The following is a 25042-nucleotide window of genomic DNA, read 5'->3' as shown; positions in this document are numbered from 1 at the left end:
ATTCCCTTTCACTTTTCCCTATCGCCTTTGTAATCGACTTCACAAATTTCCAAGTATATCAGGAAATTTCAGGATGCCTCCACGGCATCAGCGCTGGTGACTTATCCAACAACCGGCGGCTGTGTGCCAGCCGGCAGCACGCACACGGACGGAGCAGCGGCACCCGGGAAGGCGTGCGCGGTGAAACCAGGTGTTGCTTAGGTGGATACGATCAACAAAGAAGATAAATCCACGCAGCTGAGGCTCTGCTGGCAGATGTTGAATGGTACTTGGAAAACACGTAGCCTGACATCACCAGCCGTGAGTTCTGCTCGAAGGCGGCGCTCCCGGAGCTCGGCCCTGTTTCCACAGTCGCTCGCAGAGCGCCCCTCGGGGCATCACCGCCGTAGCACCCGGTGAAGCACACACGTCCCTCCGCTAGCTAGTCTCCCCTTACGCCTACCGCACCGTTTTGCCGCCCCCCCTGCCGGAAAACGCTGGGAAAAGGGAGACAGGGAGAAGAGCCCACCTCGCCGCGCCCAGCGCCGCCCCGGCCCGCCCCTCTCTCTCCCGGCAGCGCGCAGACCGCGCCCGGCCAGCTCCGGCGGCCCCTCCGCGGCCATGCGGCTTCTCGGCGGCGCGTCCTGCGCTCTGTGGCTGCTGCTGCTGCTCGCCCGCAGCTCCCGTGAGTAGCGCCCGCGGGGGGCCGGGCCGGGCCGGGCCGGGCCGGGCCGGGCCGGGGCGGGCGGGCGGAGGCGCTGGCCCTGCGCCCCTCGCAGCCGCTCTGCCCGGCGGCTGCCGCCACAACCCCCCGAGCCGACCCAGGCCTCGTCCGCCGCTGGCGGCCGGAGCGGGGCCGGGGCCGGGCCCGGCTGCCCCCGAGCGCCCCGGGGCGTGGCAGCGGGACGGGACGGGACGGGACGGTGGTCGCTGGCGCTCTGCTCCCGGGAGGAGCCGATGTCGCACGGCCGGCGTGTCCGGGAGCTGTGACAGAAACGGGGAGGAGGGGTTAACATTCGGGGTGTTTGTTCAGTAGAAAGAGCAGTTACAGGAGAAGCCCCCGAGGGGTTGGGGTGCGTACGCCCGCAGGGATGCTCAGCCCTCGGGAGCGGGGCCGGGGCCGGAGCAGGGCCGGGCTGGGAAGGGCCGGGCTGGGAAGGGCCGCTCCCTGCCCCTCTCCTGCTGCTCTCTGGGGCTGTACTCGGGGCGAGGGGCTTCGGGCTCAGCCGCTCTGCTTGGTCGCGTTTCTGTCAGGCGCTCGCAGCGGTGCCCTTTTGTAGTGGCCGGTTCTAGCAAATGCACAGCCTTGTGCCCGCGCACAGAACACCACCGTCAGCGTTGAAAAGCATTGAAATAAACCGAGAAACATACAGGTCTGAGCTGCCGGAGTTTTCAGCAGAATGAAGTGTCCCATACGGTGGCACACAATTTTCCAAAGTAAAGAAGCCAAAAGATGGTGGGTACTGGAATTAACCTGCTGTGAATACTGCTGAGAAATCTCAGTCCAGCAGTGTTAATATGCTGTTGTTTAATCTGGTAAAGTTGTAATATAAATTGATTTTAAAAAAAATAAAATGAGGAATGTAAACAGCTTCATAATTGCCTTTCCAAAAAGAAGTTCTTTTTAAAAGGAGTTTACAGGTAGCATGTTTATTACTTTGCTAAGATCTCACGGCCTCCATTTAACAAGAGTAGCCCTTTATTTCATGCGATGTAAGATTCCACTGATCTGCCTTTTATCATGTTGCTTCCTGACTGCATGTGGTGATTTAACTCAGAATACAGTCACTGCTGTCTCCTGGGGCAGGGGTGATCTCGTATAACTCCTGAAACTCAAGTGTAGTCCTTCCTCTGTATATGAATTGGCTGTCTGGAGCACAAGAATGATGTGTTGAAAGAGATTGTGCCCTTTTAAGGCTCAGTTTAATGTATCTGTTGAAATAGCTTCCCCCCCCTCCCCATCCACTTAGAAACTTCCAGAAAAGTACTACTGAGATTTGTGTTGATTTCAGCAGAAGTTTGTGATTAACTAATCAACACTACAGGAGGAAGTGTGAACCCCGTCAATTACTCTGATATGCAAAAAGTGAAAGTGGCAGTAGATTGTCTTCACTCTGGTTAATATTTTTGTGCAGTCTGGTTATTTCAATATAATGCTGCTCTTTTACTCTGCTGGAGAGTTTATTTCTATGTGTTGGTCAAGTCAGTGGAAGAAACATCACCAAAATTACACGGTTTAAAAAAAGTCCTTCCCACTGTTATGTGAAATCCATCTGGCTTCCTGGTACCTGAGTAAGAAGAATCTCCTCTCCCTGTCAGGAAGTGGCCCCCACCCCGTTCCTGCTGTGTTGAGAAAAGATAGCTAGTGACATCTTCCAAGAGCTTACTTGTATGCAAAACTACTCAGAGTAAAAAAAATCATCAGCAGCAGCAACCTTCAGGGCTGAAAACAGGCATGATATTTTGATTTTAGTGTATCATCTTCTCTTAGACGAGGTTATATTCATATTGCTCTAACATCTCTGCTTTAACTGTTCCAGCATCTCAACTCTTCTTCATCCGGATTTCTCAGAGATTACTGATCAACTGGGTAATCTTTCTGATGGACTGCACATTGTCAGTGCTTCTGTACTTTGGGGGTTTTAAACCAAAAACAGCAGAATGACTTGGGCATAAAACTCCCCTCTGTGCCTGCTATGCATTAAGCTTGAAAAGAAAAAATGCCCAGAGAGAATTCTGTATATGATTTCTGACACATCCGTGATGCCTTGGGAAGGCTGACCTGGAACAGAGACTGAACAGAGCTGAAGTAGATGTTTGTTGAAGAGGCTTTAAGGGTATACCTTGGGCAGGACAAGAACCTGACCAGGGCTGACGGAAATGAATATGTAAAGCTGTGCTTAGTAAAAATGAGTACCAATGTTTTCTGCAGCATGAAATTTAGCTACGCTAGACACAAAGTGTGTGAGTCCTTAGAAATGAGTTTATTTTTTATCTGAAGGTTGGAGTAAGCAAATTGACCTTTGTCACATGCAGGTAGTTTAATGACTATTGCCATTCATTTGTGTAGATTTCTTCTACCAGGGTTCAGGTATGGAGAACAGTAATTTGGTATGTGTCTTAAGCTGGAGACCAGAGATTCCAAACATGAATGTTATCCACTGTGTTGATTTTTGCAGGACCTGGCAAAAACAAATCCATTAAATATCTTATCCTTTTCATTTTTAGCAAGTATCAGAGTTATCCCTCTCACTCACCCTGTATGTATTTAACACAAAAGCACAAATCTTCAGTCTCTGCCACTTCAGAAAGCCCAATTCCAGCTATAAAACTGGAAGAACTGGCTGATTTTGCCCTTTTGAAAGTTTGCATATCCAGATTGTCTCTGATGCATTACTTTTGACGTGCTAGGACAACAAAACTGCAAGAGGCCCTGAAAGCACTGGAAATGCCAGACTCTGACAGGGGCTTTCACAGGAAGCACACTTGCGTTCAGATAGAACCCAGCCAGCCACACTTCTGTGGTTTTGTAGCTGCATCTGCGCCGGACGTAGAACAGAGCACAACAGGGTTGTCGGGCAAAAATACTGTTGATCCCGCCTCTCTGTCCTTTCCAGTATGTGGTGCTCTGACCCAGTTTTAAGTTGGGTATATCCCTGTGCTGGTTGCATTTAATTGTGAAAAATGAGAACAAAATCCTTTCTTTCCATCCCCTCTCTTCTGGGTCTCAGGGAGAGTAAACCTCGGCACAGAGTTCTCTGCTTGAATTCACAGGCCCGATGTTGCAGCTGATGCTGTGGCCCCGAGAGCTCTGCTTCTGCTCGTGCACAGGATGCTGCAGCTGGCTGCTGGCTCTCTCTCCCCTTCCTTCCTGTACTAACCCCTGTGTGTCCACACCTGGGTCAGTGTGGATTTCCAACCCTTGCACTTCTGCTTCCTGGAGAAGACCAGAACCCCTCCCTGTTTTGCTTTGGGACAGTTGAACTGTGAAGCCTGTGGTCTGGGAGAAGTTCTACTTGTCAGAGCCATCACTGCATAAAAGCTGTGGTGCTTTATGCTTTGCTTAACCCAGGAGTCCTTTCTGCCTCTGAAGTCTCCTGCTTGGTGCTGCAGTGATACATGCGGCTTCAAATTCCAAGGCACAGTCTCAGGATAGAGAACACTTTTGGAATATTATCATTTTAAGATGTTCTTTTAACTCCCTTGTCAGTGCCATGTGTTCTGATGTGGCATATGCATATGCAAAACATCATTTAAGGAGTATTTGTATTCTGGAGCCAGTGCATGTTATTCAAACTGAGAAACTTACCAGTGTTTGGGTTTGTTTAAGAAGGAAAAAACATAAACATCTTTTCAGCTGGATAAGGTTCTCGACATCTTTTAAGGTGTGCAGTCCAAGCTGATCTGAACTAAACTAATACAGTTCTGCCTTTACTTCCACCTCTGTTTCCTGCCTTTCTCTTTCAGCTAATTACAATGAAGCCCTTTCTGCTGGTTAAGAAATTTCTCTGCAGAAAAAAACATTTTGTGGTGTTGAAGAGGGGCGTAATGTCAGTTTTGTGGTGGCTTAGCTTTCCCAATCTGATCATTGTTTAATGTGGGAGAACTTGCTGGGACATGGAGCAGTTTTTTCAGGATTGGGTCCTCTCTGGGGAAGCTTAGTTTAGCAGTGTCCCATCTTTTGTTTGTTTGTTTTCACTAAGCTCCCTGGTTAAACAGTGTAACATACCTTGCAGTGCTGCCCTTGGTCTTGGTATTGCAGGGGTGAGATACAATGAGTTATTCTGGCATTTGTATTTGCAGACTTCACCATTTTGAGACCTTGTTTAGGATTTTGTAAGCACAAAGAGAATGCCCTATTTCTGTGATACTCAGTTCAGCTTATTTGCTTGTCTTTTACACGATATTAGGTGACCAGAACTAAACTGCTTGGCAAAGGCAGAATTCACAAGTGATCCACTTGTATGTGTGTGAATGTCAGTCTGTTCATTCTCTGTGGTTTATCTGTAAATTTTACCACTTCTTTTGTGGTATGATCCTGTTCAGTCCCATTCCCCACCTGCCAAATGCTCAGTGGATGCATTTACGTGCCGTTAGTCCCAAATTGAATAATGTAACTTCTTAGCGGAGCTAATTGTGTTATCATGTTGTCCATGTAGGGTCAGAGCAAGCACCTGTCTGCCTGAAAAGGCCTGGCAAACTTCAGGAAGAGATTTAAGTGAGAAGTTCTTTCTCTTCTGCTGTAGGTGATGCAGGTCAGATGTTGCTACTGAAGGGAGGTGCCTGATTCTTTGCTTCTTTTGGTCTCATTTCTTCTCAAGGAAGATGAAAATTTGCGATAGGGATGATGGAGAAGATAAAACAGGTTGGGAGGAGTTCCAGTTCGTTTGGTGGTTGGGTGGTAAAAATGGTGTCACTTCTAATGTGCTTAGAGCAGACTGTTGTGCTAACAAGCTTTTATATCATCATTATGGCTGACTCCTGTCCATGGTAAATTAGTCATTTATATGCCCAAAGCAAGTGGCAGATGCTATACCTTTTTTCCTACTTCCATCTAAAATGATCTTATTAGTTCTGCTTTTTTAATATTTTTTAATGTAGGTAATGAAGACACGAACGGCACTAAAGACATGAACAGTACTATTCCGATTCCAGGCAATGGGTTGCCAGGTAAATCTTTGGCATTTCTGTTGCTGTTCCTCAGTAGCATCAAGAAAAGCAATATGTATTATTGTGTGCCTTAAACGGTCTTGTAATAATTTGCTCTTTATTTTATTGAAAAAAAAAATATTGTGAGCAGCTCTAGGGCAGAAGGGAGGTACTCTGATTGTTACATCTATTCTGGGACAACTAAAGATACTTAGGGCAACAGTAAAACACAATTCAATCCTCATCCTTGGGTACCTCAGAGCAAGAGAGAGAGGAAAAATAAAATGGGAAAATGTTGTGTATAGAAACACCTGGCAGCATCAATTTACAGTTAAAAGGAGAACAAAGAAGTCTGCTAGATTAGAATTCAGTGATCTTCAGATAAAAGTGAGGTATTTTTTCATTTGAGTCGTTTTTGCCCTGTACTATTCAGTCATCTCATTTGCTGTTGGCCAACAATACTCTGCTCACTCACTCTGTTTTGTGTTAATTGCAATACTGACTCACGCCCAAATTCCAGGCAGTAGATGTGGCTTCTTTTTACCTGTATGAACATGCAGTCCACATTCAGAGCTGTCCCAGAGCTGCAGAAGGAAGCACTTAGAACCTGGGGAAAACTCAAAGAAGTGTTCTGGTTACAGTACTGGGCCTGTGTAGAAAAGATTTAACTCCAGGCATATCCATGGCTTATGCTGGGATAAAAGTCAACATATGCAAGAAGGAATGTGTTTGTAATTGTACAATCGTAGACCCTTTCTCAGAGGCAATTGAATCTGCAACTTAATGTCCCAGTTATGTCAGTATAAGGGTTGAGTGTGCAGTACACTGTGTGGGGGGCTACTTGGCTGTGATTATACCAAAGAAAAAGCAAAGTAATTCTCTCTGTAATTTCTAAACACCTCCCCCCCGCCCCATTGTTTTGGTATGAAGCTGTAATTTTGGTGCATTTATTCTTAACCTGACCTTTCTCATAACAAGTATGCAATTGCAAAGACTTTTAGACTTGACTTTTCCGGTTTCATTCATTCAAAGGAACAGATCCATACACAGGTATAGGTCTGCTTCTTGATTGTAGTAGCTCTGTTGCTCTCCTCTTAATCCCTGAGGTTATATGCTTTGTTTTTCAGCCATGCAGAGATGCTGCAAGGCACCTAACCCTGACAGTGTGGGAGGGTATTGTAAAAGATTACTTTCTCAGAGAAAAGAATGATCAAAGAATGGGTATTTACAACAGTAGAGAATGAAGGGAGGAAGGTATGGGCAGTGACACTCCGAGGAGCAGCCCAGTAGATCTTTGCCAGGAGGAAGGGATACTTAATCTACGTGAAATACAGAAGAGGGATACAGCAATGAGGACATAAGTGAGTGGGAGAGTGCCTGAGAAACATAGAAATAGGAAGGAGGACCATGAGGAGGAAGGAGGGACAAGAAAAAGAGAACTGGAAAAGGAGAAGTGAAACAAAGGAGAGAAGGGCAAAAGCACTAAGACTGGGTTGTATTTTATATCTGGAAACAGGTACATTCTTAGGACTCTTTTTGTGTAGAGAACATTAAGTATGCAGTAAGATGTTTCTCAAAGTACCTGTCTGCCCCTATTTGACTACAGTATATTCCCAGTATCATCCCAGTTTACAAGAGAGATGCAACAAAATGAAGGAAAATATTAAGGGACAGAAAATGGAGCTGAAATAGCGGAATAAAAACACAAAACTGCCCCCCCAACCCCAGTGCATAAGTAGGTTTAAGAAAGTGATAGCATGGCTCTTACAGCAAATGGAATAAAACATGACAGATGTGGAAGACTACAAACAGAGGATGTGTAAAAAATCAGATGCAGACCATTTGGGTACTGCTGTGCATACAGTGTTAACTAAGTTCTTGCTGCACTGAGATGTGGAAGCATTTTGCAGAGGGATAAAAACTATGTGCTTTGGGATGGGCTACTCTCTGCTGTGTTCCCAACTGTAGTCTCTGGGCACTGATGCCCTGAGGACAGTATTATGTTGTGGGTATCTTAATTATATGTTAAAATTAAAATTAATCATATTTTCTTGTTTCTTTTTTTTTTTCCTTGAAGACAATAGTTCATCCGTTGTCACTGCATCATCCACAGAATCTACATCAACATCTGCAGGAGGTGTGTATCTGTTCATTTGTTAATTACTATGAACATAGAAGTTAGTTCCAAATCTAACCCTGAACATACCAAATTCCAAAGAACAGGCTGTCAAAAGCGGGTTTTTGAGACAGGTGTTACCATTTTCGGGCTGGGAAGCACCATGTAAAACAATGCTGAAAAGAAGCTATATTGTTTTTCAAATTTAGGTACCGTACTTGATCACTAATTACATTTGTGATGCCATTTAAACACAGCAATCAAAATTTAACTTCAAGGAAGAATTACAAGAAGTTGGTTGTTTTTAATGTTTACTCTTCATCTTTAAGCAAACTTCTTCCATTTTCATGAAGTAAAGATGAATAGGTTGTTATGCAAACAGTTATGCATATCTGTTTAATGTTATTTCACAATAAACAGATTTAGGGTACAGTGAAATCCTGGGAGCTTGAGTTTCATGAGTAGGACTCTGAGTCTTACATAAAAGGAAACATAGAAACACAGGATCATCAAGGTTGAAGGAGAACTTCAAGATCATCTGTCCAGCCATCAGTGTAGCACCACCACAATCGCCCCTAAACCATATCCCCATGTGCCACATCTAGGCTTCTCTTGGACACTTCCAGAGATGGTGACTCCACCACCTCCCTGGGCAACTTATTCCAGTGCCTATTTACTATTTCAGTGAATTTTTTTTTCTAATATCCGCTGGCACAACTTGAGGCCATTTCCTCTTGTCCTTTCATTTAACACGTGGCAGAAGAGACCAACCCTCACCTCACATAACCTCGTGGCTCCTAATACCATAGAAAATAATCCTTAGAGAACTCAGAGCACAAAATAGTACCATTCAAGCCAGTATCAATCAAGTGGAACAATTTCATGGGTGCATTTTCGTTGTTCTAGCACTACCATATTCCCTTCACAACCTGGCCAAACAACTGTAAGTAAGAATTCACTGCATTAGTAGGGACTGGTTGAGAGTTAATGTCATGCAGTTGTTCAGGCTGTGATGCACAGATAGAATGTTGCATCTGTGATAAGCTGGTTCTAGAAACTGGGGCTCCTTTGTGCTAAGAGCCATGTGAAAGCAGAGCAGAAATGCGGTGTCTGCTTAAGATGCTTTGTGTATTTGTGGAGGTTTTTGCTGATCATAATGTCCCAGCTTTGTCATTTCATTTCCAGTACAACTCTTATTTTCTGTCTCTGTAATTTCCATATAAGCTCTGAGCTAACACACTCAGAAGTTGCTTATTTTTTTTTTATTTAAGAATAAAATGCTTACTGGAAGGAAAAGAAAGAAAAAAAACCCCAAAACAACCTTTGCACAGACCATTCTTTTGATAGCAAGCAAGTGGTGCAGTCTTATTCCATTGCCTGCAGAGTAGCAGTTCAAGCATGTCTAACTTGGAAAGTCCAGGGATTTCTGTAATCTCCTTGCTGCCTTATGGTCATCCCCTAAGTGTGTGAAGCTACAGAGTTTCACTTCCCCTGTGCTCCTTCTGAATTCTGCTCCAGCCCTTGCAGATTTCTTGGAGAAGTCTGAGTTTTACTAGTTTTGGATAATAACAGTAAAAAGAGGCCTGAGCCCTTTATTGTTAGGCATAGGATAAACCTAACAGATAGCAGTGCCTTGCTTTGCAAGGTTTGGTGATTCCTGTCCTTTTTTTTAAATTAGAAATAACATAGGTATTCATACAGTATTCGTGTATTTTGATTATCTGTCTCAAACTCTTCAGAATAAAGACTAGAGGGTATATGTACTTACTTAATTTTGCTTAAAGTCTCTGCCATTATTTTTTTGGAGGGGAGGGGAAGGAAGGAAGTTTCATTCAATTATTTTCCATGCAAGAGAAAGTATTTATTTTAGGAAGGGCATTCCATAATAATCTTATATGTTAGCACAGTGCTTATGCAATTTGAGTTTTGTGCTCATTCTTGTTGAGTTAGAACACTAAGGAAGGAGTAGCATATGCTGCTAAGGATTCTTATCTATATGCTATATATATGAGTTTTTTATTGATGATTATAGCATAACTATTTAATGCTTAAACACAGGTAGCAAACTATGTAAAATACTTGTCTCTTTTACAAACAAAGCGTCGTAAACCTGAACTACATTACTGGCATGCATCCTTTTTAAATAATAAAAATTAACTCTGGCAGTCAGGGTTTGTTCAGTAGATGAAGCCCAGACAGTATTTTGGGGGGAAAATAATTAGGGAAATAAAAGAAAAAAGGACAGATGTTGCTAGCAAATATTCTTTTATCTTCACTCTGTAAAGTAATACAGGTAAGATTTTTCAAAGACTGAGAAGAACAGATTTGTGCCTGATTCATGTCCACTTCCCAGATTCTCCAGCTGCCTCAGCTTCCCAATGATACTTTGAAATGATTGATGCTAAATACATCATGAAAGATAGATCTAGAGATTAGACAGATTTTACTGTTAAAGTGACATCACCAGGGGCTATAATCTTGATTAAGTAAAGAGAAAAGGATTGTTAGTAGAAAAGAGGCAGGGGGGGGGAAAGTATTGTGCAAATGTGCTGAAATTCCTCATAGATGCCTGGATTTTTTTCATCATGATTCAGGTTTTCTGTAGGGTGATTTAATACCAATGGAATGAGTACCAACTTTGTGTAACATAATTTTATAATGTTAGACATCTAACAGTTAGCCATTGTATTGCTCAGAAACAGAAGGCTCTTTGACACTCAGAAGTCTCAAAAACAGCCCACAGAAAACTGCTTGACACTTGCATCCAGATTTGTCCTTCACTTATGTTACGAGTGTACTTAATCAGGTGTGGTTTCAAGTCATGTAACTGTACATGGTTTCCATTGCTTACTTCCTACAATGTGGAAGCATTTGATATTTATGGATCATTGCGCCTTTTGGGGAATTTTACCTGTCAGTGTTAAAATGTGCCCTGAATTTTATTGAATGTATTTTTTGCATGCTTCATAGAGGAACTGAATTTTCATAATTGTAACAAGGTAAGGAAATGAATATAGTGTTCCAATTGTTCCACCTCAATGAATGCTCATTTCAAAGGGTTTTTTGGGTGTATGGCACAATACAGTTATAACATTAAAGAACAGGAAAACAACATTTACAAAGGACTCTGTATTTTGGTATTTCAGTAGTTTTCATGCTAAATGTCTCAGAAATGTTGTGTAGGCTAGTTCCCATCTGCATGTTCACATTGTTACATTGATGAGGTTTTTTTTAAGTTTTTAATGCTCGTATCAGTACTGGAAGCTGTGATACTTAAATCTTAGCAAAGACACAGTTTTGTATGTAGTTCCTCATGTTTTACACAACACAAATTTTATTCTAAAGAAGCATTTTAAATGCGGTATAAAAAGAAGGCAGAAGCTGAGTATCAAGGTTATTTAGGAATTGAGATGAAACTACCCTTCAAATATTCTAACTTCAGACAATTTCAAGAAAACATGGATATAATTAGATATTTGAAACTGAAAAAGCTGAAAAGCTTTTGAGGTGTTTAGAATGAGCCCAGCTTATGTGAAGCTGTAGAAATAATAGAGAAGCAGACAGCTGCAAGGGAGCTATTTTTCTCTAGAATTCTTTCATATGTAAAAACCATTTGCATCCTACTGTCTGCTTAGAGAAATGTTAGTTGCATAACAAATTCATGTTTCTTCTTAGTTCCTTCTTAGAAAAATAAGTAATTGTTTTACAATCATTCTGTCTGTCTGCCTTCCATGAAAGTTCTAAGGATTTTGCTATAAATACCAATTTCTGTTATTCTTGAGTTTTATATCATGGTATTTTTATTCTGAACAGTTCAGTAGTGTTTTCTGAGGAGGGAAGGGGAAGTGTTAGGTAAAAGTAAAGTAAGACACTACGTCAATGAAACTTGAGAAAAACTATTCCAGCCTTTGTTTTAACCTTGGCAAGTCTAAATAAATTACTTAAGCAGTACATTTACTTTAGTTGAAATTTTATCACGTTTTATCCTTACCACATAAATACAGAATTCTCTGTGATAAGTTTTAGTGTGTATGGAACCCTAGTAATGCTAGTGTTCTGTTCAAAAGCAAATGAAAGGTCAAATCATTACTAAAATTGGGGGGTGGTGTTTTCATGCAAACCCTGTTCTTATCAGAAAAGCTTTGTTGTCTCAGAAAGTAGGCACTTCAAATAGAAAGTAACTCTTGATTCACAATTTTATTGCATTTTAACATATTGTAAGTTAAGCATGATTCTATGGAATTGGGTTGTTACAAAAAAAAAAAAATGCTGACTCACCTAAAAGTCATCATATATCCAGGTTTTCTTTATAGCCTTTTCTTTAAAGAATTCTTGACCTTGAGGCCCAGAAATCAGAAGTTAGGTGTTCCCAAAGGAAAGTCTGCATGCAAGCCCAGATACCATGCAGTGGCGTTTTCATTGTTACTCTGTCGTTCCGTTTGGGCACGATAAACGCAGTCCTACTCAACGAGTGTACGGTTGTTTATTTTTATGAGTTTTTCTGTGTGGTATCACAAAAATTTCCCAGGTGTGTCTACCAGTACTGCTCATCTGACCAGTGCCAGTCAGCCCAACACCACCACCACGTCTGTGATCCTGACAACTCAGCCCACCAAAACCAACCAGACAGCAACACCTACCGCAGCTTCACCAGTCACATCGCTACAAGCCAATATTACAGTGGTGACCACTTCTAAGACTTCCTCCACTTCCGTAACAGGTGAGTTCACAGTTCAGGAAGCTCATAAAGCTCAGATGCATGTTCACATGGGTTGTAAAACAGTTAGTTTTACAGCAGTGTAAAAAAAGGTATTTGCATGCTGAAAAACAAGACTAAAGTGGGAATTCATTACTAAGCTGGATACAATAATGTTGCTCTGAGCACTGTGCGTGCTTAGGAAAAAAAAGTGCAAGTGGTGTTAGCCAGCAGCCACCAGCAAGGAAATCAGTAATGTAAAGGAGAAGGCCTTGATTTTTAATATTTTGAAGACAACTTCTGTGTTTGTTCACCTCTTCTTTCTACAGTTTATTTGATTTCTAATACTTCCTTTTTCACAGCTGACCTGTATCTCAAAATATGTCAACTGGCTTGGTAAAAAGACTGAGTTCTGTTAGCAGTGTAATGAATGTTACCCTAACAGAGAATAGAGCATGACTGCATGGGTCACCCCTTATGTAAAAGCTGTCAAATACAGTTTAACTGTACCCAATAATGCAAAAACAGTGAGTGCAGAATTCAGTATTTCTTTGCACTTAGCTTTGTTCCCATCACTTCATGCTTGCACTTCTAAACACATCAGGAGTGCTCCCGTGTCAGTGGAGTGTCTTTGGGTAGGTGAAGGTGTCACCAGAAGAACTTGATCATGTAACACTGTATGTAGCAAGTACAAACAGAAGTGGGCACAGACTGGGTCTTTAGGTGGGAGTTTGTAGCAAATGTAACCAGTTATAGCAGCGAAACAGCTATGGCTTATCTGAGGTCATGTTGTGTCAATGTTTGTGTCGGGCTGTGTGGTGGTGTGAGAATTGTTTTATTAAGTTATGAAGTTATTTTTGTAAGATTTTTAAGTTATTTTTATAATGGTTTAGTTCACTGTACACCCCTGTGTTCTGCATTGGTTTTCCCTTCTGCATCGGTTGTTTTGTCTATTGTAAAACCCGACGTTTTCTGTCATTCATCCCTTCGCTGCACCTGTCGCTGTCAATCCCCGCCCCCCCCCTCCTCGTGGTCGCCTGCCTGTTACTCAGAGACCCTTCCCTGGCTTCTAGAATCCTCAGGGAAGGGTGCCGAGTGATAGGCTGGGGCCCGGGAGACCCCCTCCCATCATTTTGTGATTGGTCCCCAGTTCCATGGTTCACACCCCCGGTTAACCCCCCCGATCCCTGTGACTGGCTGACCGGTTGTCGCCACCCCCGTTTCCACCCCACTTTAAAAGCTCGTGCACGCCTGCCCCCGGGGTCTCTTCTGGGCTGTGGGTCAGAGAGTGCTGAGCCCCGTGCTGCCTCTCCCCCTGAATAAAATCCTGTTTAACTGAGCCCAGAGGAGTCCGCCTTTTGATTAGCTGCCGTGGGTTGCATACGCCATCTGCTGGCCGTCGCTGAGAGGGGAACCAAGACCCACAGGGAGGAGGTGGCTCACCCGGTTTGCCACCCCGACCTCACACGTTGCCGCGGTGCAGGAGACTGAGCTAGCCCGTGGCCGCGCTCATCAGCGCAAGGAACAGCACCGCGACAGCGGTTGGCGCCCAGTTCGTGGGGCCCCCACCCTCAGGACACGAGGCGGACCCCGCGGCACGGACTGAGGCTGCAAGAGCCTGAAGAAAAGTCCTTGGACGCCCCGCTACCCTTGGTCGAGCGGCTTCGTAAGATCACGCTCCCAAGGGACGAAGAGGACAGCCTGAAGCGCCCAGCAGGTCCTCTTCAGGCAGTTAATCTCGAGACCCCAGGCTTTATCGCATCCCAGGAGGGGGTAAGCCTTCTTCGTGAGGGGGCTTACTTTCGGAGGGTGCTCCCGGTGTGGAGACCCTAATTTCGGGAGGGATCCTCCAGGAGTGGGGGGGATCCCAGGCTGCGCAGCTCGGGGGGGTGGTGGTTAGCCTCATCCCCCTGCGGATTACTCTCCTCGGGGTGCTCTTTTGTTCTTTTTAGTTTTGTAAACTTTAAGTTTCGGGCAGTTGTCTTTTGGGTGGAAGTGTCCACAGGGGTTTTAGACACTGCGATTTTATTTTTCGGTGCGGACCCCCCGGGTTTGGGTTTCAGGTTTTGCCCGGTTTTAGGGGAGTGACCTCCGCGTTCATTTTCTGTTAAGTTTGCTTTTGTCTGGGTGTCATCGAGTGGGCAGCAGGCAAGGGGGATTTGTTAGGTGTCCCCGAGCCCCTGATTTTGGTTTCGGTTTCGGAGAGATGGGCGCAAAACTCTCCGCTGCCCAAAAAGGTGTGTATTATAGTTTTAAGTTGGTTGTGGAGCTCGCCCAGTTAAAGGTTTCGAGGGGCGAGCTCAAGGGGTTTGTGAGGTGGCTTTTCCTGCACTTTCCTCATGTGTCCCCGGAGCAGGTGTACAGCCCCAAGTTTTGGACGGTTGTACAAAACAAAATCCATAATTTGGCACTCTCAGGGGACAAACAAGTCTCCAAATTCCTCAGTTTGGCTTTGCAGCTTTCAGCTGCTGTTACACAAATGAATAGGAAAGTGCAGAAACAGCCACGTCCAAGACAACCTGCCCTTTGTTCTCCCTGTCCCTCCGTCCCTTCTCCTTGTCCCCAGAAGAGAATTCTGAAGGGAGCAGCAGGACCCCAACCTGCTGGCTCAGGCTCCCCCAGGAATTCTCGACCCCCCCGCCCGGGCAGTCCTAGCCAGACTGCTCGGGGTTTCTTGGGCAGCCCTGGCCGGGATGCTCAAGAATTCCACCCTTCCCCATCTTACCCAGTTAATAAACCTCATGTTAGATTTAGTCTAGCTGAGACTCCCCAACCACAAAATGGCTCCCCTACCCCTTATCCCCAAGATGGAGGAGACCGCATGGCACGGTCTTCCCCATCCCCCTACCCTCCTTCCTTCAATCCCTTTCTTCCTGCCCTTGATGAGCCCAACCCCTTCCTCTCCTCAGCCCCTCCTATCCCCCAAAAGACTCCACCCATGCTTCCTCCCTCTTCCAAGACCACTCCCACAGCTCCTCCCAGCTACTCCTCCCACGGGAACGCCCACATGACATCATCGGGTTCCCAAACCACGCCCCCTGCCGGAAGACCTGCCTCCTCGGCTTCTGGTTCCCACGCTCCCCCTGCTGGTTCCCACGCTCCCCCTTCCGGTTCCCACGGTCTGGGCCCGGAGGGGGCGGGGCCAGGGCCTGAGCCTGCAGGGATGCATGAGCCTTCCCCTGTTCCTTTGGTATCCCCAGTCGTTTATAAAGGCTCCCGAGGAGGGCAGCGGGTCCGAGCGATCCATCACCCGTTCCCCCAGTCCACCATCCGGGATCTGTGCAAGGCCCATCGAGATTATGGGCGGGACAGCCCCTATTTCAGGGGTTTGCTCCGTTCAGATCTCGATGCTGCTGTCGTTATTCCTGCGGACCTGAAGCAGCTGTTCTCCTGCCTGCTTGACTCAACAGAGTTCAAACTGTGGGTGGCAGCATGGAGGCAGCAACTCAGGGAGGCCTTGCCCAGTCTCCTCCGAGACCCGGAGACTGCGGTGGACGACAACGGGAACCCCCTCACTTTAGAACACCTTATGGGTGAGGGGAGATGGGCCGACCCATCGGACCAAACCTCAGATATCCCCATCAAAGCCCTCCAGATTGCCAGGGAGCATGCGGTCTCCGCATTTTTTGGAATGGTGCCAGACGGCCCGGTCGTACCCTATTACAAGATCATGCAGGGGGCCAAGGAAAGTTTCACTAAGTTCGTCGAGCGGCTCACCCGAGCAATCGAGGTGCAAGTAATGGAAGTGGCGGTAAGGGATGGGATCTTGAGAGAGATGGTGTTTGCAAATGCAAATAACATGTGCCGGAGTGCAATTTTGAGTCTCCCTCTGGACCCCCCTCCAACCCTTCCGGATATGCTCAGGGTGTGTCAGCTAAAGGTCCCCTACATGCAGGGAAACGACCGGGAAGGGAAATCAATAACACCAAGAGTTTCAGCAGTGTCTGGCACCCAAGGACCGACACGCGGACCGTATGTGCCCCAGAAGAACCGGTGTCTAATCTGCCGGGAGCCCGGGCACTGGGCGAACACCTGCCCACTGCGGGATGCCGTTGAAGCTTTGAAAAAGAAAAGGGGGGAAGGCGGGGGGAGTGGGAACAGGGGAGGGTCGGGAGATAGCTCCCGACAGTTAAACTAAGGGGGGAGCGCAGGTCCGCCCGGCGCGAAGATAGAAATAGGGCGGACCGAGCAGCAGGGGAGGGGGAAGAAACATCTAGCGCCAATGATACGCTGCCTTTCACTGAGACAGACAATAATACCGGATGTGACACACCGAACTTGACATACAATACTGACCATGACCTTTCAAAGCCAATTTTAGTAACATCATCAAGGCATGAACCTTATCGGCTGCGGCTCACCGAAGCGCTCTATCTGAGGACGGCGGATTGGACCTTCCTTTCCATAAACACCAAAGAACAAGGAGCCTGGCCAGTCCAAGGAAAGGAGCTTGTCATCATCGGGGACTGTAAGTACACCCCGCAAGAGGTCGAGATTCTTCCAGGGGTTCTCGTCAACAACCCCGGAGATCTCGTCCTCTGGCTGCGCTGCACCCATCCACCCACATTTATTCCTAAGGGACAGGTGATCGCACAAATCATCCCTACCCGGGGACCGAACAACACCCCGGTGGCTTGCCCTGTGCAAGCCATCACTGAAGAAAGGCCCCGGGTAGACTGTGAGTTCAGGGTGGGCGGGGAAACAATTAACATCACTGGTCTTTTAGACACCGGGGCAGATGTGACTATTGTGCCAGCCCAGGATTGGCCGTCACATTGGGCTCTGCAGGACGTGGCTGGACACGTTCAAGGTGTCGGAGGGTTGCAATTGGCGAGACAATCCAGGAGCATAGTGCAAATTAAGGGGCCAAAAGGACAATTGGCTAACATCCGTCCTTTTGTTTTAGATTATAAGGAGCCTCTGCTTGGCAGAGATCTCATGTCACAATGGGGGGTCAAAATTGACATACCCAACCCCTCAGTGGAAATTTCCGCAGCGTCCATTGACAAGCGTCCCACCAAGAAACTTAATTGGCTGACGAACAAACCAGTTTGGGTGGAGCAATGGCCGCTTTCAAAACCTAAATTAAAAGTGCTCGAGGAGCTCGTGAAGGAGCAATTGGCCAAGGGCCACATTGTAGAAACCGACAGCCCTTGGAATTCCCCAGTTTTTGTGATTCAAAAGCCGGGGAAGGACAAGTGGCGGCTCCTTCAAGACCTCCGCCAAATTAATAATGTTATCGAAGACATGGGGTCTCTCCAACCTGGGATGCCTTCCCCGACTATGCTCCCCCAAAATTGGCAATTGGCTGTAATAGATATAAAAGATTGCTTCTTTCAAATTCCTCTGCACCCTGATGATGCCCCACGTTTTGCTTTCTCGGTTCCCACCATCAACCGGGAAGCCCCGAGGAGACGCTATCACTGGCGAGTTCTCCCGCAAGGGATGAAGAACTCACCTGTTATCTGCCAGTGGTATGTGGCCTCCTTGCTGTCCCCTGTCCGCGCAGCCGCGGGACAGGCCATCATCTACCACTACATGGATGATGTCCTGGTGTGCGCCCCGAATGATGACATGCTTTCCCATGTGCTTGGTCTGACAGTCGATGCACTGGTTGCTGCAGGGTTTGAGCTACAGGAAGAAAAGGTTCAGCGGATGCCGCCCTGGAAGTACCTCGGGCTCGAAATCGGAAGGCGGACCATTGTTCCCCAAAAATTGGCAATTCGAACAAAAGTAAGTTCCCTTGCAGATGTCCACCAGCTGTGTGGGAGTTTGAATTGGGTAAGGCCCTGGCTAGGTCTCACCACCAACGACCTAGCCCCCCTTTTTAATTTATTGAAAGGGGGAGAGGAGCTGAGTTCTCCTAGGGCGCTTACCCCTGAGGCAGAAAAGGCTTTGGAAAAGGTGCAGGACGCTATGTCCAAAAGACAAGCTCACAGAATTGACCCAGAGCTTCCTTTCAAATTCATAATAATGGGAAAGTTGCCACACCTCCATGGGATGATCTTCCAATGGAGGAGCATCCCGAAGAAGGACCGTGAAGGGAATGATCCACTCTTGATCATAGAGTGGGTCTTCCTGAGTCATCATCGGTCCAAGAGGATGACCCGGCCACAGGAGTTGGTTGCTGAGCTGATCCGGAAGGCAAGGTTCCGGATCAGAGAATTGGCCGGTTGTGACTTCGAATGTATTCACATCCCAATTGGCTTGAGATCGGGCCAAATTTCAAAAGCTATGTTGGAGCATTTGCTTCAGGAGAATGAAGCACTGCAATTCGCTCTGGACTCCTTCACTGGGCAAATTTCTATTCATCGGCCTGCCCACAAAATTTTTAATTCAGAAACTAAATTTATATTATCACTCAAAGAGGTTCGCAGTAGGAGGCCCCTCAAGGCTCTAACCGTTTTTACAGACGCGTCCGGAAGGTCCCACAAGTCAGTTCTGACTTGGAAGGACCCTCAAACTCAGCAGTGGGAGGCTGATATTGCCGAGGTGGAAGGATCACCTCAAGTCGCTGAGTTGGCCGCTGTCGTTAGGGCATTTGAGCGGTTTCCCGAACCCTTTAATCTGGTCACAGACTCCGCCTATGTGGCGGGGGTGGTATCCAGAGCAGATCAGGCGATTTTACAGGAAGTGTCCAACATAGCACTTTATGACTTGCTCTCGAAATTAGTTAGATTGGTCTCCCACCGAGAGCAACCCTATTTTGTGATGCATACGAGGTCACACACAGATTTGCCAGGGTTCGTCGCAGAGGGGAACAGGAAGGCTGATGCCCTTGCTGCCCCCGCTGAGATGGCCCCCCTGCCAAACATCTTTATGCAGGCGAAACTCAGCCACCAGCTCTTCCACCAAAACGCGCCTGGCCTTGTTCGCCGTTTCCACCTTACGCGGGAACAGGCCAGAGCGATCGTGGCCGCGTGTCCATCATGCTCCCAGCAGGCTGTTCCAACTTTACATGCAGGGGTTAATCCCCGAGGGCTGAGGAGCTGTGAGCTGTGGCAAACGGATGTCACACACTTCCCACAATTTGGACGACAAAAGTATGTTCATGTATCCGTGGATACCTTTTCTGGAGCCGTGTTCGCCTCTGCCCACACAGGGGAGAAGGCCGAGGATGCCATAAAACACCTCATCCACGCCTTCTCCTTCATGGGCATTCCGAGGGAACTGAAAACCGATAACGGCCCGGCGTATAAATCCAGGGAGCTTCGTAGCTTCCTGCAGCAATGGGGGGTGGAGCACAAGACCGGCATCCCCCACTCCCCCACAGGCCAAGCCATGGTTGAGAGGACCCATGGGACCATCAAGCGTGTACTACATCAGCAGCAGAGGGTCCTCAAGACAGAGTCACCATCAGTCAGGCTGGCCAGAGCTTTGTTTACCATTAATTTCCTGAATTGTTCTTACGAAGGTCTCAATCCGCCCATTGTCCGACACTTCGGCGCGAGCTCGCTGTTTGGGGTCAAAGAACGACCGCAGGTCATGGTCAGAGATCCTGAGTCTGGAGGGACAGAAGGGCCACACGATCTGGTCACGTGGGGACGTGGGTACGCCTGCGTGTCCACCCCCACGGGACCAAAATGGATTCCAGCTAAGTGGGTGAGGCCCTATGTTCCCAAAAGCCCAGGATCTGGCAAAATCAACAGTCCGCAGGTCACCGTGGCAGCGTGGAGGCGAAAAAGGAAAACACTGAACGAGGAGAGCTGAACATCAGCTCCGGGCAGAGCCATCCCTTTCCCTGCTGTTGTCAAATTTAAGTAACATATTTGTTTAGTGTCTTTCAGTTTTTCATAACAGCAACCCGAGCCGGATTCCCCGCTCCGAGGAGGTTCCACCTAGCCCTCGGAGCTTTGGCAGTGCTCAGCCTGAGTCTCCCAGTCGTCGGATGGCTGGTCCACCAACCGAACAACTACACCACCATCCGACAAGTGACCAACATCAAAAGAGAAACAGACGACTGGCTGAGCGGACTCTTTACCAACTGGGGAATCTCCGGCTGGGTTTCCTCCATCATAAAGACTGTGTTGCTTTGTTTGTTTGTTTTGTTATTAATTGTACTTGCGTTCGGTGTACTAAAAAAGATGTTGTATAATTTGGTTTCTGCCACCTCACACTCCCCCACAGTTAACCATGTCACCATGCTATCAGAAGAGGACCATGAGGAGGAAGGACTGGAGTTGGAAGAGGTGCTGGAGGGGACCCCAGAAGACGGAGAATGAAATCTGGATGAAGAAGAGCATGGACTGGGGTACCCAACGCAGCATCACTGACCTCCCTCCTCCGTTCCAGTCCCACTCCTCTTGAAAAAACAAAAAAGGGGGAGATGTGGTGGTGTGAGAATTGTTTTATTAAGTTATGAAGTTATTTTTGTAAGATTTTTAAGTTATTTTTATAATGGTTTAGTTCACTGTACACCCCTGTGTTCTGCATTGGTTTTCCCTTCTGCATCGGTTGTTTTGTCTATTGTAAAACCCGACGTTTTCTGTCATTCATCCCTTCGCTGCACCTGTCGCTGTCAATCCCCGCCCCCCCCTCCTCGTGGTCGCCTGCCTGTTACTCAGAGACCCTTCCCTGGCTTCTAGAATCCTCAGGGAAGGGTGCCGAGTGATAGGCTGGGGCCCGGGAGACCCCCTCCCATCATTTTGTGATTGGTCCCCAGTTCCATGGTTCACACCCCCGGTGCCCCCCCCCGATCCCTGTGACTGGCTGACCGGTTGTCGCCACCCCCGTTTCCACCCCACTTTAAAAGCTCGTGCACGCCTGCCCCCGGGGTCTCTTCTGGGCTGTGGGTCAGAGAGTGCTGAGCCCCGTGCTGCCTCTCCCCCTGAATAAAATCCTGTTTAACTGAGCCCAGAGGAGTCCGCCTTTTGATTAGCTGCCGTGGGTTGCATACGCCATCTGCTGGCCGTCGCTGAGAGGGGAACCAAGACCCACAGGGAGGAGGTGGCTCACCCGGTTTGCCACCCCGACCTCACACGTTGCCGCGGTGCAGGAGACTGAGCTAGCCCGTGGCCGCGCTCATCAGCGCAAGGAACAGCACCGCGACAGGGCTGCAGAGCTGATCTCACTGTGAGGGTACAATTGCATGAGAGAAGGTGAAGCAATCCCAACAGCTCACTGCCACCAAGTAACTACACTGATGGACTTGGTGGCTGTGGGACCTCTCTTGCAGGATTTCTGTGTGCTCATCTGACTAGAAGCAACTTGCTTTTATGCTTGGGTTCATCTCAGGCCAGCTTAGTGAGTAAAATTGGCTCATGGAGGGTATGAAAAACACTAGAACTGGCCTAGGAAGGGCAGGAGCTCCATGTGTCGAAGGAGGGGAAAGCAAGGGAGAGAAAAGGTGAGGGGAAAGGGAGATAGAGACAAGGAGCAGTTGGTCTTTCAGAGACAGCAAGCAGTTGGATCAGCTGTGCCCATGTCACCAGAACATGGCACTTGAAACGAGAGCCCTAGTGTACTTGGCTTGCTTGTGTCAGTGGATCTTGGTTAAATTTGTCTAATTGGGTCTTTAGGTGATAAATCAATGGTGAGGGCAGGAAGTAGAGTAGTCCCTCAAAACACAATATTGCAAGCTCCTGCAAAATGTGCCTTTTGTTTTCTTCTTTTCAGCCACATCGAAATCAGAGGATGTTGTAGTCAAAACCTCCAGATTTGATGTGGGCAGTTTTGTAGGTGGCATTGTGCTGACTCTTGGAATCCTAGTCATTCTCTACATTGGATGCAAAACTTACCACTCTAGAAGAGGCATTCAGTACAGAACCATGTAAGTTCCCAAGGGGTTGTCCCTTGGCCGTTTATTGCTTCCTTGAGGGGGGAAAAGGAAAACCAAATGGGCTTTGATACATTGGTTTAATGCACATTATATTAATATCGTTAAGAGATTTAACTCTGATGTTTTGTCTTTCACCAGTTCTGTCATTCCTCATTAGTATTATGCCTCTCTTCTGTACGTTTGGTTTTTTTTTTCTCTGATCTATTATATAAAATAATTTTATTATTTTTAAAGGGTCCTTGTTTTTTAGCTAGTCCATGAATAGTTAACATTTCATTGAAACTTTCTGCAGTTTGCAAGATTTCTTCTTTCTCCTAGACTCTGTTTGTCTGTTCATTCTTGGGTGTTTTCCTTCCCCTTGCCATTAATTTATAGTGAATTCTAATCAGAATTTTACCATCTCACTTTCTGTTTATGCTCAGCTCTACTCCAGGCTTCAGAACTTGCCCACATTTAGTTTAAGAATTAGGTTGCCTTTCTTTTCCTCTTCAGTGTCATCCATCTCAGTCAAGAAGCTTGTTTTAAGTGAGGTGATGTCATTAGACCTGTTGGGATATTGGTGCTCAGGCATTTTTTTCTATCCATCTCTACTCCTTACTGGTCATGGAATGAAGCCAGTCCCTGCTGCACCTTTACCCAGAGTGGTGCTTGTGAATGGGTATTGTAAAATTCACATCAACAGTATCTTCAAAACAAAGGGAGCATGCTGCTGAGCTTGTACAGTGGCTTTGATTGACTGTTACTACTGGTTATAGGTAAGACAGATAGGATAAACAGGTCTGAGCAACAGCTGATGTAAGAATACATGGATGACTTGTGAAAGACAAGGTGTTAATGAGGCCAGTGCAGCAGAAAAACCCAAAACCGTTCAGCTAACTTCAGGCTTGGCTCAGAGAGGACTTTAACTCCCAGATCAATGTTACTCCTTACTCCTTCCTAGCAAGGCATCCTCTGCTCACAAAATAACCTCAGCAGCAGCTGGGTGGCTTTCTCATGTTGACTGTTGCTTGTAGTGCAGAACGTTAATTACTGTGTTTCTGTTATAGTGATGAACACGATGCCATCATTTAAAGAAGACTTCAGAGAAGACAGGGTTGGAAACCCACCGTGTCACAGCTGTTGTAACTTCTGAAAGAGTTTCTTTCATAAAGATGATCACAGTCTCTAAACCTGTCTTGGGTGTTATCCTGCAAAATGTTGAGAAGCTTTTTAAACATCGTGATTTTTTACATTGGCCCTTGTAAGAGGAACTCAGCACTTTGTAGAGACAGTATTTTCTTTTTCCAGTACTTGTGTTGAGATTTAGAGAAAATCACATATTGAGTCATTTTAAGGTACATACAGCTCTCTGAAATAGCTAATTGCTAGCACGGGCAATTGCAACAATGCAATTCTAAGTAAGTTCAGGGGGTTTTTTTCTAAAATTGTGTATTAAATTGTATTTATTTTGAAGTTTGATGTGAACTTTAGTTTAGAAATTTCAGGTTTTGAACAACTCAGTTAATTTTTCATAGGCTTCAAAGGAGGTGTGGTTAGATAACTGTATAGTAGGTAATAATGACTACTCTAAATGTCAGCTAAAGACGCTTTCCTTAATAGGCTGTATAAGGAGAGTAGCTACAGGAAGCATGGACAGAATGGAAGTATCCATCCATAACCGTTTTCTCTAAAAGCTTCTTTTTTTCTAGCATGTCCTAATGAAGCTTGTGCAATTGAAGATTTAATAAAAATGGAGAAAAGTAGTTTTGCCATCATAAATATTTAAAAAATTCTAAAATTGGCTTTTAAGTTGAAGGTAGCATTCATTCGACTCTTGGTTTTTATTTTTACAAAGCTGTCTGCTTTGTTTTAGCAGCATTTGATAATCATTCAAGGTTATATAGAGAAGGGAAAACGTGTAAGAGCATTTTAACAGACTATAAAGTGCATATTTACAGCTGTTTTCAGAACTTGATCCTGCTGCACAGATGTACAGAGGTCTGACCAAAACCCAGCTGAGCACACCTTTACTGAAGGCTCAAATGCCCCGGGGGTCCTGTGCAGGATGGCTGGTGCTGTTCCCATGTCACTTCTGCAGGTCCACTCAGGTAAAGCTGCTGACTTCAGTAGATGGGCTCCTGCCTTTCACTGCTGTAAGGAAAACTAGAACAAGGATCAGGAAATACAGGCCTGCATCTCTTCAGGTCACTGAATGATTGTTCAGTCTTGCTCAGGCTTCACTTGTAGAGCCATCCCCATTGAAGAGGGTTTGACTGTCCTGGTTACTGCTGGCACCAGTCCCTCATGCTGGGCACAGGGGAGATGGTGACACATGAGGAAAGTCACAGTGGGAGCTGCACATAGGTCTGTTGGGGGCTGGGGAACAACTCATCAGGGAAAATGTAACTACTCTGGAACAGATGTTTTCTTAAACAATAGTTTATTTTTTGACATGCAATGTTAAAGTGGCCATATGGGTTTTTTTCCTTTTCCACATGGAATAGTAAAACTTTCCAAGGCACAGCAAACTCCAGCAAACCATGGCTAATGAGTTGTCTTACTAGCTACTCACCTGAAAAAGATGTAACAGGGCTGTTTCAATTTTTTTCTGCGTTTGAGGGTCAGGGAGAGAGAGAGTGATTTGAAGTAACTTTTGTATTTTTTCTTAATTGTATTGTTTGGTGGAATATTACTGGATTTGACTTGAAGAGTTATTGAAACAAATCTTTCATAGAACTGTAATTCCTTACTTTGTAAAAATTAAGATAGTTAAGTGCAACTCAATTACTGGGATTGTCTCATCTCTGCTGTACAGACAAATAAAATTAAATCTTTGGAGTTACTA

At 46.1% G+C, this 25042-nt stretch overlaps 1 protein-coding gene across 2 annotated transcripts; it reads left to right on the top strand.

The window, feature by feature from the left end:
• Positions 1-270: 270 nt before the first annotated feature.
• On the top strand, positions 271-25042 carry TMEM123 (transmembrane protein 123). Of its 2 annotated transcripts, XM_040056422.2 has the most exons (6): positions 271-664; positions 5581-5649; positions 7706-7765; positions 12273-12464; positions 22056-22209; positions 23265-25042. In XM_040056422.2, the coding sequence occupies exons 1-6, from the start codon at positions 601-603 to the stop codon at positions 23287-23289; spliced, it is 564 nt and encodes a 187-aa protein (XP_039912356.1). In that variant the 5' UTR covers positions 271-600; the 3' UTR covers positions 23290-25042. The 2 variants fall into 2 exon arrangements, with proteins under 2 accessions (XP_039912356.1, XP_058275293.1); XM_058419310.1 differs by lacking the exons at positions 271-664; positions 22056-22209; positions 23265-25042 and adding exons at positions 10715-10743; positions 12803-16578.

The sequence above is a fragment of the Hirundo rustica genome, chromosome 2 (assembly GCF_015227805.2).
Source record: "Hirundo rustica isolate bHirRus1 chromosome 2, bHirRus1.pri.v3, whole genome shotgun sequence".
Lineage (NCBI taxonomy): Eukaryota > Metazoa > Chordata > Aves > Passeriformes > Hirundinidae > Hirundo > Hirundo rustica.
Note: the sequence above shows the minus strand (reverse complement) of the source record. Positions and strands in the feature narration are given on the sequence as shown.

Bases quoted from the DNA above. Each gene is read 5' to 3' on its own strand.
- TMEM123 (XM_058419310.1), top strand. From the start codon at position 14,647: ATGGGCGCAAAACTCTCCGCTGCCCAAAAAGGTGTGTATTATAGTTTT.